The sequence below is a fragment of the Phyllostomus discolor genome, chromosome 3 (assembly GCF_004126475.2).
Source record: "Phyllostomus discolor isolate MPI-MPIP mPhyDis1 chromosome 3, mPhyDis1.pri.v3, whole genome shotgun sequence".
NCBI classification, from domain to species: domain Eukaryota; kingdom Metazoa; phylum Chordata; class Mammalia; order Chiroptera; family Phyllostomidae; genus Phyllostomus; species Phyllostomus discolor.
The window spans coordinates 116786572-116800246 of NC_040905.2; the positions used below are offsets into that span (position 1 = coordinate 116786572).

Consider the following 13675-nt stretch of genomic DNA (forward strand, 5'->3'; position numbering starts at 1 on the left):
CTGTGTTGAAGCAGAAAATCAAGGCCTTGGGCTTGGTAAGTCCCAGAGCCTTCAAGTTCTTTCTTTTTTTTTTTAAGAGTTTATTTATTTACTTTTAGAGAAGGGAAGGGAAGGTGAAAGAGAGGGAGAGAAGCATCAGTGTGTGGTTGCCTCTCATGTGCCCCCTGCTGGGGACCTGGCCTGCACCCCAGGCATGCGCCCTGACTGGGAGTTGAACCAGTGACCCTGCTTCACAGGCCCGCTTAATCCACTGAGCCACACCAGCCAGGGCGCCTTCAAGTTCTTAAGTAGACAACCCAATGGGGAGTCCTTGGGCAGGGTCAACTGAGTATTGCCCACGCGGAGAACCACAAATGAGAAAAGAGAAGGGAGTCTGGGGATGAGAACAACTGAGGGGCAGGGGAAGGTTTGAGGAGGGCGTCCCCAACTCAAATGAACTAGAGGGCTGTGGCTGGAGCTGAGCGGCCGGACACCAGGTTCTGCTTCAGAGCCAGGCGTCCCTGGGCCCCAAGGGCAGGCCCGGCCAGCAGGGAGGTGGTTGGAGGTGTCCCCCCACCCCCCGAAGCCCTGCAAAAGTGATAGACCCAGTACTGGGTTTACAACAACGAGACGGGGCAAGCTACTGCTTCCCATGGGATGTCTTCGTCCCGAGATTCAGAGAGACTTACTGAATGATCGCTGGCTGTGAAGATGGGCGAGGAGGAGGCTGTCCTCGGAGCCCAGAAAGACGGAAGAGAAGGATTAGGATTCTCTCTCCGAACCTCACAGAGGCAGGGTTAGGGGGTTAGCCTGGGTCGAGCTTTCGCTGCCCCCTGCTCCCCTAGTCACAGGTCTCAGGGGGCTGGGGAAGAGGGAGAAATAGAGAACGTCCCCATATGGGCCACCAAACGTTAGGGTGGTCAGCGACGAGGGCTATGAAAGAACTCACAAAGAGAAGAGAGTGCGGAGAGTAAAGTTTGCATTCACTCTCTGGGAGAGGGGAGGGGCATGGTGTGGAGACACACACTAGCATTGAGAGAGGGGCTTTGAGCTTTCATTGGGTTATAACTGGATTTAAAAGGGGTGGAGGGTTACTGCTGTGAGGCCCCTGGGCTATCAGGCGTTGGTTGTAACTCCAGGCTGCAGTTTGTTCCAAGGTTATCTTCTGCCTGTGGCTGCAGGGAGCGGCTAGTTCTGTTCTTGCTCCCAGTCAGTAACATCCAGTCCTGGGGGCAAGCTCAGGAGAGTGAAATGGAGTCATGTTTAACAAGGTCACAGGCCCGCTCAGCAAATGGTGCCGCAATAGCAAGTGGCTCCAGCTTCATCCTTCCACATTTTATATATTTTATTATAATCATTTATCTCTTGTGTTTGGTCCCTGGTAATCTGATGAAAGTTATGGATTCTCTTCCCAGAAAAATACCCTGCACATTCAATAGAATGGGTGTTTCCAGAACTCCCAGCGGGCCCTGCTGGTGTTAGGGGCCCTTGGCTAGTGTGCGTTCGCATGGCTGGGTGCTCAACAGCAGGGGGTGCCACTCATTCCTCTCAGGACCAGGGTGGGGGCAGGAGTCCTGCCAGCAGCTCCTGACTGGTGGTTGGGTATAGCCTACTGGCAAGTTGATATCTGAGTAAACACTGGGTCAGAGTTTTTGTTAATCCTCCTTTGCATATGTAACAGCCCCACAGTAAGCGCTTGATAAATGTCAGCTTCGAGAGGGTGGTAGCTTTAGCACTTCACAAGGTTCTCACACTTTGGTAGGGTGCCCTAAGTGTTAATGCCTCCATCGTATAGCCAGAGAAGTAAAGGCTCAACGAAGAGAAGTGTGTCATGCTGGGAAGGCAGTGTCTGATGCCCCATCAGAGTTGGGGTGAGGGTTGGCCGAGGTGGCACCAAGCCTGCCTCACGGGTTGTCTTCCCTGAGCTACTGTGGTGGAGCTAAGGCTGGCGCCCGGGACAGGCTCCCCAGACAGTGTGTCCTCTGCTTTCCTATGGTTCTGCCCTCCAGGGGTTTATAATCTGACTGGGTTTATAAAGGGAGAAGAAGAAAGAAAGGATTCTAAATTACTTCCACTTTTCTCCTAGTTAATTCTTAGAGCAGCCCTGTGTGGGAACCCTGATTAATGTTCCCTTTTTACAGATGAGAAAACTGAGGCTCACGCAGGTAAGAAGCAGAGAGATCAGGGTTGACTCCCAAGTCTTCAAATGCCCAGATAATTAGTGAGCGATATATACAGTCAAGTGGTAACAATTTAGCACTTAGTCGTACACTTTCCCACACTGTATTGTATATCATTTAATACTAATTACAGGATTTCAGAATGAGCTGAGGTGGGTGTGGATGAGAATATCAGGAGAAGGTTTCATGGAGACTTGGGGAGCTGAGCTGGGCCTTAGAGACGATTTGGGTGGAGGCTGGAGGGGGTGGAGCGGATTTCTGGAGAAAGGAATAGAATCATGAAGGCATAGGTGGGATTGAGCATGGGTGGGAGCAGGAAGGGGCTAGGATAGCGGTATTTAAATAATGGAACTCTGTAAATGTGAACGTAACTAACGTTCGCTGAGAACGTTAATTACGTTAATCTCTCTAAGTGCCAGGTGCTGTGCTAAGTCCCTCCCGCTGTCACTGTGCGCAGTCCACGCTCGCCCGGGAGGGAAGGAAACTCCACCCAGACAGGTGCTGCCATTACCTCCACTTCACGGGTGAGGGAACCGATGGCAGCCTTGCGAATTGGAGCCAGGCTAGACTCCAGAACATGTGTTCTCAGCTCAAGTTCAAAGACAGCCTATTAGAAGTGGGTGTATTGTGAATAGTGGGAATAAGAAGGACTAATCTAGGGCCTTGTTACTCAGAGTGTGGCCCGAAGGAGCTTGTTAGGAATGCCACGCCCCACACTCCCACTCCTACGGAATCAGTCTGCATTTCAGCATAATTTCCAGGTGATTGGTGTGCACATTAGCATTTGAGGAGCACAGGCTGGTAAAAAGTTTGGCTGGATAAATGCTTGTGCTCTTCCAGTCTTTCTGGTGACCGTCTTCCTCCTGGCAAAGGTGTGTAAATGCATTCCTGGAGAGTGTGAGTGAGGGCCGGGGGCAGCCTAGCACAGCCGAGATCTCTTTGAAGTCTCATATTTCATTTAAAAATGTCATAGAATGTTTCATTCCATACTGTAATATGTCAGTGGTCATTTCAATATTTCAAAATGGTTATGTAAATTGCCTTGGAGGAGGATCCAAGTCCCTTTAAGATGCATTGGATGGGTTTCCTTGTGTCTTAAGTGGGGTGATAATAACCACTGCAAGGGCTGCTCTGAAGATCAGAGGAGAATCACGCGTGTGGGAAGGCTGCCTGAAGGGTCCGCACGACGCACGTCTCGTCATTCCGGGGGGAGCGGAGCCTCCTCCCCAGACCCAGTGTCCTGCATCCAGCGCTCCTTGGGCCTCAGCCTTGGATTAGGAGGGACCCTCTGGGTTCCCCAGCCAGGGGGCCCACTTCCTTGTAATTGGAAGGGAAGTAAAGACAGAGGGGGAGAGACCCAGAAAGGTGGGATGGACAGAGACCATGTCCGTCCATGTCTGTGGCCAGAGGAGGAAGGGCAGCCAGAGAGGCCCAGGCAGAAAGCTGGAAGGAAAGGAGGCTCATTCGGAACTGCAGAAGCTGGAGGAGGAGAACTGGGGCAGGAATGGGTGGTCGGCTGCCCCCCACGGCCGGAGCAGCCAGACAGGAAGAGGAAGGAAGGAACTGCTGTATTTGGGTGAGGAGGCTTGGGTTCCCCTTGGGTGGGGCTCTGGTAGAGCAGTGGGCTTAAAGCCAGATTTTGACAAACGAAGAAGAGAACAATGGAGAGTCTTTTCCTCCATCTTCTCCCAATGTTAATGGTTTGGATTTTCACACAAATTGCATTTTTATTACAAATGTCTTACTTGCCATTTAAAACTTAATCCTTATAATTTGTGACTAGAACCAAATTGATATTGTCTCTTTAATCCATTTGTCAAAAAGTTATTTAAAGAACATAGAAAGTTGCAAAATGTTGTTTATAGTATGATCCTGTTTTGCTTAAAGGAATATGTGTTTGTGTATTTATGAATATGTATATATGTATATTATAAACAAAGAGAAACATTGAGGGATATATGTCAAATTATAATGGGGATTTTGCTAGTATATGCATGTCACTTTATTTTTTAAAAGACTTTATTTATTTTTAGAGAGATGAGAAGGGAGAGAGAGAGAGAGGGAGAGAAACATCCATGTGTGAGAGAAACATTGACTAGTTGCCTTGCTTGCACACCCCCAACCGGGGACCTGGCCTGCAACCCAGGCATGCGCCCTGACCGGGAACTGAACCAGTGACCTTTATGGTTCACAGGCTGGCGCTCATTCCACTGAGCTGCACCAGCCAGGGCTCAGCTGAAACTTGTAAAGTCATAACTAAATTGGCTAGGTACTTTTTCAGGCACGGGTGGATCCAGGGGCTCAAACGATGTCATTAGGATTCTCTCTCCATCTCTCAGAAGTGCTGTCTTTACTGACTTCATTCTCAGGCAGTTCCAGACCTGCGTCTCATCAGCTGAGCACCGCAGTGGACGGAGAGCAGCTTTTCCCTGAGAGTATCAGCAAAGCCCAGGGCTGGCTTTCAGGGGCCCAGCTGGGGTCACGGTTCAACCCTGGATCAGTGAATTACTGTGGCAGGGGAGGTGGGGGGGTGGGAAGCACTATGTCGATTGGTTAGACCAGGGCCAAGGTCTTGTGACCCAAGAGGAGAACAAAGGCACTTTCAAGGGCATCTGGGAAAACCAGTGAACTGAAGGAAAGGGCAGAATTGTTCCCCGAAGGAAATCCAGAGCTCTGTTGCCAAAAGGGCAGGTGCACAGCCCTAAATGTCAGCTCTAAAGGGGCCCTCACTCTCTGAGTCATATGTTTTTGTAATGACTGGGTTGTTTATAGTAAGCACGCATTTCTCTTGCAGTGGCATGTGGAAGATGAGATCCCCTCTTAAACAACTGATTTACATGGCATCTGGTTATAACAGATTGAGAAAATTGAGAAAAGTTAATGATGAGTGGGAGAAAAGAGTGAAGCCCAGATCTTGTTCAAGCCCTTGATTTTACAGGGCATGGGAGGAATGAACAGTGGTGCTGGGGACTTGCCCTTCTTTTGGTGGATCATTAGTTGTGTGTGTTCAAGACCCACTGGGGCATCAGACAATCTCTGGGGCTCTGGGGCTCCAGAGTGACGCGCTTAGGGAGCCAAGCCTGCGTCAAGGGCAGCTTCTGCTCCTGCCTCCCGTTGCTGCGCGTGTTGTCTGGGCCTCAGTAAGTGCCTCCCTGCGCTCCGGCATCACACTGCTCTGTTTCTTCGTTTCAGGCTTACACTAAGGACATGGTGACAGACTTTGATGAGAAACATGATGAGTATTTAATACTGCTTCAGCAGAGGAACCGGTAAGATGAAGCCACTCGCCGGCAGCCCTTCATATTAGCCAAATAAAAACCCTATTTAGCTTTATTAACAGCGTGCAGGCTCTGGTTCACATAGGGATGGGATGCAGTCACCTCCACTCAGAGGCTGGGAACATCATCTGCGATGCCAGCTCCTGTGTCTCCATTCACTGATTTAATTGCATCTTTGATTGAGCTGTAGCTAACTGTCCCCATGTAAGCACTGCCCCCCTCTCGCCTCCCTGTTTCTGTTCTGGGAGAAGGTGGGTTTGTCATGAAAAGCTAGAATTTGGCAGGGCCTGTGCCTTAATCACCTGAATAGTCTACTCTGTGATCTCACAGGCTGTGCTGGTCCTTTGAAATCTGAGCTGTAATCATGCCTTGTTTTGTGAAGGTGGAGTCATTTTACATTTGTGTTTGGAGTTGGTCCATGTGTCATTTAAAGTTAAGTTAGTGTGGATTTTGACTCCGGAGTACTGGCTTTTGAAAGAGCTGGCAGTGGATGGAGGCAGTGTTTAGCGAGCGCAGTCAGAACAGGGGGTCTGGTCTGAGAGAGGCATCAGCGTCCTCAGCGCTGCCAAAATATGCAAGGCCCCAGAAGTGCAGTTTAGTCCAGCGTGTTCGCCTTCGGGCCTGGGGCCTTGCAGGAAGCCGGCTTTGCAAACTCACAGGCTAGGAGGGGCAGGCGGTTTGGGAAGCCAGCTCAGCGGGGAGAGTGGGCGCCTGGAATTTTCGCATTCCGGTGCTTGGCTCGGGCCAGCTGCTTGTGGGAACACGGGCCCAGGGGTTCCTGTCCTCCGGGGTTGCCAGCGAAGCTAGAAATCTGGGTTTGTGTTGTGAAACCTCCTGTGTTTTAAAGTGTTTATAATGAATTCAAACGAAAGCACAAAACAGATGGAAGAACGCTGCAGGCCCCTGGAGCAGACCAGCGGAGAGGGAAGGGTTGGGTGCCCGTTTGGGCCCCTGTGTCTCGGGCTAGGGGTCTTGCAGGCCTGATGGCCCGGGGGTTGGCATCCTGAATGTGGGTTCAGCTCTTCCCGGACTAGCTGAACTCCCAGTCCTCGTCACCTGGAGCCCTGGCGGCATGCTGCATGAGACAAGTTTTTATGTGCAAGGCAATCCCATGTGTGGTAGGGGTTTAGTGTTCCTGTCCACTGCCCCCTGTGCTACATTCCATTAAGACCCCCAGTGTCTGACAACAGCACCTGTCCACATTTCTGGATGCTCCCTGGTGAGGCCAAAGCTCCCCCAGTGGAGAACTTCTGAAGAGACAGCTCTCCAGGACCAGCCAGAGATGCCCCCTCTGCTGGGAGGCACTGTCCTCGGTGCCCAGCTGCTCTCTGCCGACCTCCCTCCAACCCAGGGGAGACCTCCAGCCAGGACAGTGGAAGGCTGTGCTGACTGGCCCAATGTGGGTTTTTTATTATCATTAATACCATGTAGCATATTGATTTTTATTCAGCTTCAGGCAGGCTGGGTGGTGCCCCCAACACCTGGGTGATCGTTTAATCAAATAAATGTGACTTCTCTGGGAGGAGAATGTCGTAGGAACAATTTGCTTCCTATTAATCAGAGGATCAATAAGTGCATGATCAAAGAGATACCAGCCGATACAGTGTGTAGGAGAATATGCAGTGACAGGGTTGTGGCACAAAGGCAATTAAAAATACATCAAACCTGAGTTGCCATGAAATTTGGGGGAGGTGCCGTCACCAAGAGGGAGCTGGCTTGGTGATGGGAAATCAGAGGGTGGAGCCCAAGACAAACACCTCCAGGTGGACACATATGTGGAAGGGGAGTGCACCTTTTCTGCAGCCCCAGCCACCTGCCAGGCGCCCCCCTGATGTCATCATTTCATTTCACCCACACAGTGCCTGCCCGATGGGGTGGGTGCCGTTGCTGCGCTCACCTGACAGATGAGGGGTGGAGGCCCGGAGCAGGGGTGGTTTGCCCAAGGTCATGCAACCAGGATGTGGTGGGGGTGGGCTGTACTTTCTTAGCTCTGTTTCGTTTGACTTTGTCATAAATAATCAAGAGGAGACAAACCTGCCAGGGCAGCCAGTTCAGCGTGGAGGGAATGGGCAGGGAGAAACTGCAGTTTACTTGGAAGTCAAGTTAGAGGGCCAGCAAGGAAAGCAGCCTGAGCTTTGCACCGTGCCCAGAAGGAGGTGAGAGCCGGCTGCTGTCCAGGTTGCCTCATGATGCGAGAAGGGGCGTGCAGGCCCCGGGGCGGGTTCTGCCTGCCTGCCCAGAGCACAGCTGCCCACGAGATGCTGGGTGACATTCCTCTTTTATTCATGCAGTAGGACTTCACGGAATTCCTTCTCGGTGCCCGGCATCAGCACTGGTGTGAGGAGCACTGAGACGAGGGGGATGCAGACTGTGTCAGTGGTCCTTACTGGAAGGTGCAGAAGCCCAGGGTGGGTGGACTCTAAGCAACAAGGAAACTTGCTCATGGAATAGAAAATGCTGGATGTTGTCTGGCTTTAGGCATGGTTGGATCCAGGTGCTCAGATTATGTCACCGAAATCAGTCACTCTCCATCTCTTAGCTCTGTTTTCCCATGTAGGAGTCATCTCAGGCAGGTGTTTCCCTCATGGGGGCCCAGGCAGCTCCTGGAAACACCACATGTATGTCCTACCTGGAGGGGAAGGGAGTACTCTTTCCTAGTGGTTCTAGGAAGAGTGCTGATAAGGGCTCCCATTGGCCAGGCCGGGGCCCCATTTCACTCCTAAGCTCATCACCTGCTTTGCCTGGTCAGGTGGCATGGTCTGAAGGGCCACTCCTTTGGCCATCCATTAAGCTGGGGGTAGAATGAGTCTCACCCAAACCATGCAGAGTAAGGACTGGGTTAGTAGGGAACTACGTGGAGGAAGTAGGGAATCTATAGGGCTGTGATTGGAAGACAAGGGGCCGGTGCCGGGCAGGCAGAAAGAACAGGTGTCCACCACACAGCCCTTGCCCTGGAGGAACCCCCAGGCTTTGGCAAGTGAGCACCAGGCCACCCATAAGTGTGCCAGAAGGAGTAGAAAGTGACCCTGTGCTCCCTGGGAAGTTGGGAGGTGTGGCACCCCAGTTTACGCTTCAAAGACTCTCCCAGAGGGGCCTGGCGGTTCTGGAAGATGTATCCATGCCCGACAGGACTCACGAGAGAGCAAGTAGAACAATCGCAGCGTGAGATACGAGGAGGGACTGAAGAGCCCACGGCCAAGGGGGCTGCAACGCTCACCTCTCAACTGTGGAGGGTGGGCCAGATGCAGGAATCCAGCAGGTATATAATTGGCTGTTTGGAAAAGGTCTCTGAGGGAAACTTATAGGAAAACATACCCACATGAGAGGCGAACCTGCTGCCTCAAGAGGAAATTCAGGCACAAAGAAGGGAGGGGAGAACCAGCATCCAGTGGGGGCCTCCATGCGCTGCTCTCTGAGCGGGAGCCTCAGCCTGGTCTCCATTCCATCCCCGTGACGACCCAGAGAGGGGTAGGCATTCTGGCCTCATTTTACAGAAGAGGAAACCTGGGGACCCACCCCCAGCCACGCACGAGGGGGAAATGGCAGCGCTTCCCAGGAGGGAGATTCGTCCTCCACACTGGCCACCTCCACCCACACGGACTGGGGTGGGCGGTCACACCCTAGGGAATCAACGCCAGAGCCCCTGGGCCACCCAGGTTCTGGAAGGAGTGGCCGGGTGTGGGCGCCGTTGCTCTCTTCTCCCCCATGCTCCAGGGCTGGACTCCAGTGCCAGCAGCTCCAGACGCCCCCAGCTGGGAGTCACTGCTCCCTCCCCGAGCCCTCCTTGCTCAGGGCGCCTGTGGTGACACCTGGTAAGGGGACAGGAAAGACCAGAATGGCGACGGGGAGACAGGCCTGGAGCCCGGCCGACTGGAGTGAAATGCTGGCTGCTTCCTTGGCTCCCGGGCCTCGGCCAGGCTCACTATAAAACAGGCCAGTGGTAGGGCTTGAATCGTGGGGCCAGGAAGGGTTCAGCGAGACAAGGTGCTTGAGGGTCCCTAATAAGTCCACCACCCAAGCTTGATTTCTTCTTCATCATCTTCACCATTTAATGTCAAACATGCCTTCTCCCCGAGCTGACATCCAGATAGCCCTTGAATGCCCGACCTGAGAGAACCCTCAGTTGACCGTTTGGGAAACGGGTCCGGAGGAGCCACATGGCTGGTCCACAGCCACACGGCAACCTCCGTGCTCAGAGACGGGAATGTCCAGCCTGGAGCCCAGTCACAGCCAGGCTCTGAGCAAAGCACCTCCCGCTCCTTGAGCTCAGCTCAGCTCACACACCTGGGCCACGCGTGTGCTCCGACCCGCCAGCCACAAGCATGTTGTGTTTTCCGTCACTCCTCGTGACACTCTGGGTGCCAGTTCCTGGTGTCTCCACTTCCTCTTCTGTCCACAAAAGCTCTCTGTACGAATGAGGTCAATATGGCTGAAATAGAGATGCTGACCGCTCCGTGCATTAGGTGCATGGTGGCTGTACCAGGACCTGCTCCTGCGCCTTCTCTCCTTGCTAGACCTGGAGTTACTGGGGGCCACTGGTTCCAGAAATAGGTCTCGAGAGTGTTCCTCGCTGTTGCTCACACTCAGCATGGGCCCCCGTGCCCAGGGGCTCAGGTTCCGAGGGTGGGAAGGCAGAGAGGGCTCCCAGGTGCTCCCCTGCCCGTGAAGAGAGGCCCGCGCTGCACACAGACCAGCCCTGTGAGAGGACAGCGTGGGCTGGCCGCAGGGGCAGTGGCTGTGTCTTTGTCTGCGATAGGGCAGGGCCTCCGTCTGATGTTTCCGAATCCCCTTCTTCACCTAGGGCCGCTTTTTATGCAAAGCAGGCTATCAATTTTTTTAAAAAACCACTTTTCTTTGATGCCACCTGAATGTTACTGATGTACTCAGCTGCGGCAGAGAGTTCCTTTAGCGATTCCTTTCACAGTTTGAATAATTATCTCCTCATTTATCAGCTTCATAAATCCACATTTTCATAAATTATCCTGCTTAAAAGGAGGCCCGCGTGGGGTGCCAGCCCCAGATTCTGGGGAGTTGGACGCCACCATAACCATTGAGGTAGCATCAGGAGACAGCGCGGTCTCCAGAGGAAGGCCGAGGCAGGCGCTCTCTGCCAGGTGGTCAGGTTCTGAGCCCTCCTCCCGTGCTGGGGCCTCCGGGCCTGGGCTCCCTGCGGGCTGTCCTCTCTCCCTCCCTCCTCTCTCTCCCGGGACTGCTGGTGCCATGGAGGGAGCCCTGTGGCTGTTTGCTCCAGCCACAGCGGCTATTGCTGTGTTTGGAAATTGTCTCCTAGTTACTTGTGTTTTCCTTCTGTTTCGTGCTGTTGCCCCACAATCAGGTATCTCCCAGGCTTCCGAAGTTGGCAAGAGATAAGCAGTCTGTAATAAATGTTCCTGCCACTGTCTTTGAAAAGATGGATGTAGCAACTGCTTAAAAACAAACAAAGAAATCACCCATAATGCCACCACCTACTTTAACAACTGATTGAATTTTTACATTTGTCACCTTCCATTTGGGGTCCACAAACACACTTTTTTCCAACTTTGCACTTACCACATGTGTACCATTATTATTCTCCCATTTTTATCCCCCCCGCCCACCCTGACCAGATCCTAAGAAACACCACATGTTTTGGCAGATTCTTTCTAATTGTAGTGGTGGCGTGAGAGCCTGGCTTCTCCTTTCCTGCTGTTGGACGCGTGGGTTGCTTTCAGGGTTTCGTTATGACCGATCAGGAACAATTTGCCGGAATGTGCTTAGAGCAAAGACCAAGCATGTGGTGTTTTCTATATTTTAATTTAACTTCTGAGAAGCTTCTGTGAGTTACCAGCAGTGTCTAAGTTTGCCAATTTCGACATCATCTCAGTAGCTTTAAGTTGTCTTTGGTGTGGTGAAGACTCTGCAGCCAAATTGCTTAAGTTTGCATCGTAGGCCTGCCACCGTACTAGCTGTGTGACCTTGGGCCAGTTACTTAACCTCTCTGTGCCTCAGTCTGCTTATCTATTAAGTGGAGATAATAAATGCAGTTACCCCGTAGATGGTTGTGGTGATTAATGGCAATCCTCATTACTCACATTATTTCATATTTGTGAATTCACCTGCTCACTAAAGTATATCTGTAACTCCAGAATTGATGCCTGCATGCTTTCACAGTCACGCACAGGCATCTGCAGAGTGATAGCGATCTCTACTGCCTGCATAATCTCAGCTGAGGAGTAGAAGGCCACACTGCCTTCTTGTGTCAGCTCTCACTCTGTAACCAGGGCCCTCTTTGTGCTGTACTTAGGGCCATGTTTTCCACATTGTTGTGCTTTTCATTGGTGATCCTGCTGTTTAAACAGGCCACAGGCGTAGCGCTGACATGCTCTCTAGCGTTGCTAAGTATGAGAAGGCTGTGGTGTTTCTTACAGGGAAGACGCACGGTTTAGGTGAGCTTCCTTCAGGAGCGAGTTAGAGTGCTGCTGGCCATGAGTTCAGTGCAAATGACTCAACCCTACTGAACAAGGGGGCCTTCTATAGAAACACACGTGCAGCAAGCTTGTGTTTCAGTCGGCTGGGGAGAACGTTGTGACCAGAGGCTCGCAGGAACCAAATCCTGTGTTTTCCTCTAGGAGCTGCGGTTCACTGATCACTAATTCAGTGTTTGCAGCAACTTTATATGATGTAACTACCAAGACCAGTGTGACTTGAATGTTGATAGAAAGCGTTTAGGATGGAGTTTGGCATGTGGTACACACCCTATATGTCACAGGCGGCAAACACGGGCCTGCGGGCCGAATCCGGCCTTGCACCTTTTTTTTACTCGGCAGCAGCACTGAGCTCTCGCTTAACTGCTAGGGGTAGTTATACTTACGCAGTCCTAAAGTTACACCCGGCCCTTTGAAGGCAACTCGAGGCCGATGTGGCCCCTGCTCTATGCGGTTTCTACTCTTTTCTGAAATGCGCACTTGGCCGGTGTGGCGGGAGTCAGTCCCTGAGGAGGGAGGACAGTGCCTGTGGCCACGTTGGTTGTCAGTGTTTCGTCCTGTGCGTGAGCAAGTCTGGCTGTGGGGGGTGCGCATGGGGGTTTGTGATGATGCCAGCAGGTTTGGTGTTGGACGGGAGCAGCTCTGGGGGCGGAGGAGGACGCTGCACGCCGGTTGTGGCAGTGCACGGGTGGGGGAGGACCACGCTGAGTGCGAGGCAGGGCTTTCAGGGAAGCGGAGCTGGACCCCCGGCCACGCTCAGGCCCAGGCCCTTTAGCGCAAGGGCGTGATACTCACATCATTAATCTTAACAGAACCTGCGCTGATATGGTTTTAACTGCATCTGAACAGGAAATGATGACAGTTAGCTAACAGGGTGAGTGAGAGCACCTTTATTTACTGAAGCAAAAACTCAGTCAGCCGGCCTGCTGGGGGTGCCTGGTTTGCCGGCATGCTGCGTGAACTCTCTCTCGCAAAGGCTCAGCCTCCAAGCCATTTGCTTCCACACCGAACCAAGTGCCACCACCCACAGCAAGTGGAGACCAATGGCACCGGGACTGTGCCGGAGAGCCAAGCACAGGCCTGCTTTCCGTCTCGGCCGCTGTGGCGCCCACGTGTGCGCCTTCGTGCTCTGCTAATGTGCGGCTGAGCCTCAGAATTAAACCAGAAGCAGCACTCCAGGACTTGAAACAGCCTTCCCCTCGCCGCTGCCCTCTGTGTGCGATGGGCTGCTCAGGGGCTGTGGACGCACAGCTGGGCCACCACCCAGAGCAGCAGTTCTGCCCCTGAGCGGGGTGGGTGGTGGCCCGGCTCAGATGATGAAGATCAGGCGATCACTTCTCTTCCAGAATACTGAAGCACCTGCAGACCAAGGACCCCGTGCAGCTGAGGCTGGAGCACCTGGAGCAGGGCTTCTCCGTCTACGTCAACGGGGCCAATTCCGAAGTGAAGACATCGTCTCGGAAAGCTGTCCACTCTGACTTCTCCAGAAGCGCCTCGCAGGCCGAGGGGACACAGGGTGAGCGCAGGTCCCTCCTGGCTAAGTGGCAGTTCAGTGAACTGGGTAGGAACTGTGGAGCCACATCCTGTGCATGTAAGCTCATCAGCACACAGTTAGGTAACCTCTACAAGTTAACAATACCCACTTGGCCGGAAAGAGAGAGCATGTGAGTGAGAGAGAGAGAAATTCTTTTTTTATGTTTTTTAAAATGAGTCTTGGCCTCTACTGCCCCAGGGCAAAGGTCAGAGCAGCAAATTCTGGGCTTTTGCATTTGCT

General features: G+C 52.6%; 1 protein-coding gene across 1 annotated transcript in view; it reads left to right on the forward strand.

Annotated features, from left to right (window-relative positions):
- The window catches only part of KATNIP (katanin interacting protein), a 190991-nt gene that overhangs the window by 48386 nt on the left and 128930 nt on the right, over positions 1-13675 (forward strand). The window contains exons 3-4 of the mRNA XM_036021187.1: positions 5352-5428; positions 13248-13417. Of these exons, the coding sequence (XP_035877080.1) occupies positions 5352-5428; positions 13248-13417 (247 nt within the window). The remainder of the gene's footprint in view (positions 1-5351; positions 5429-13247; positions 13418-13675) is intronic.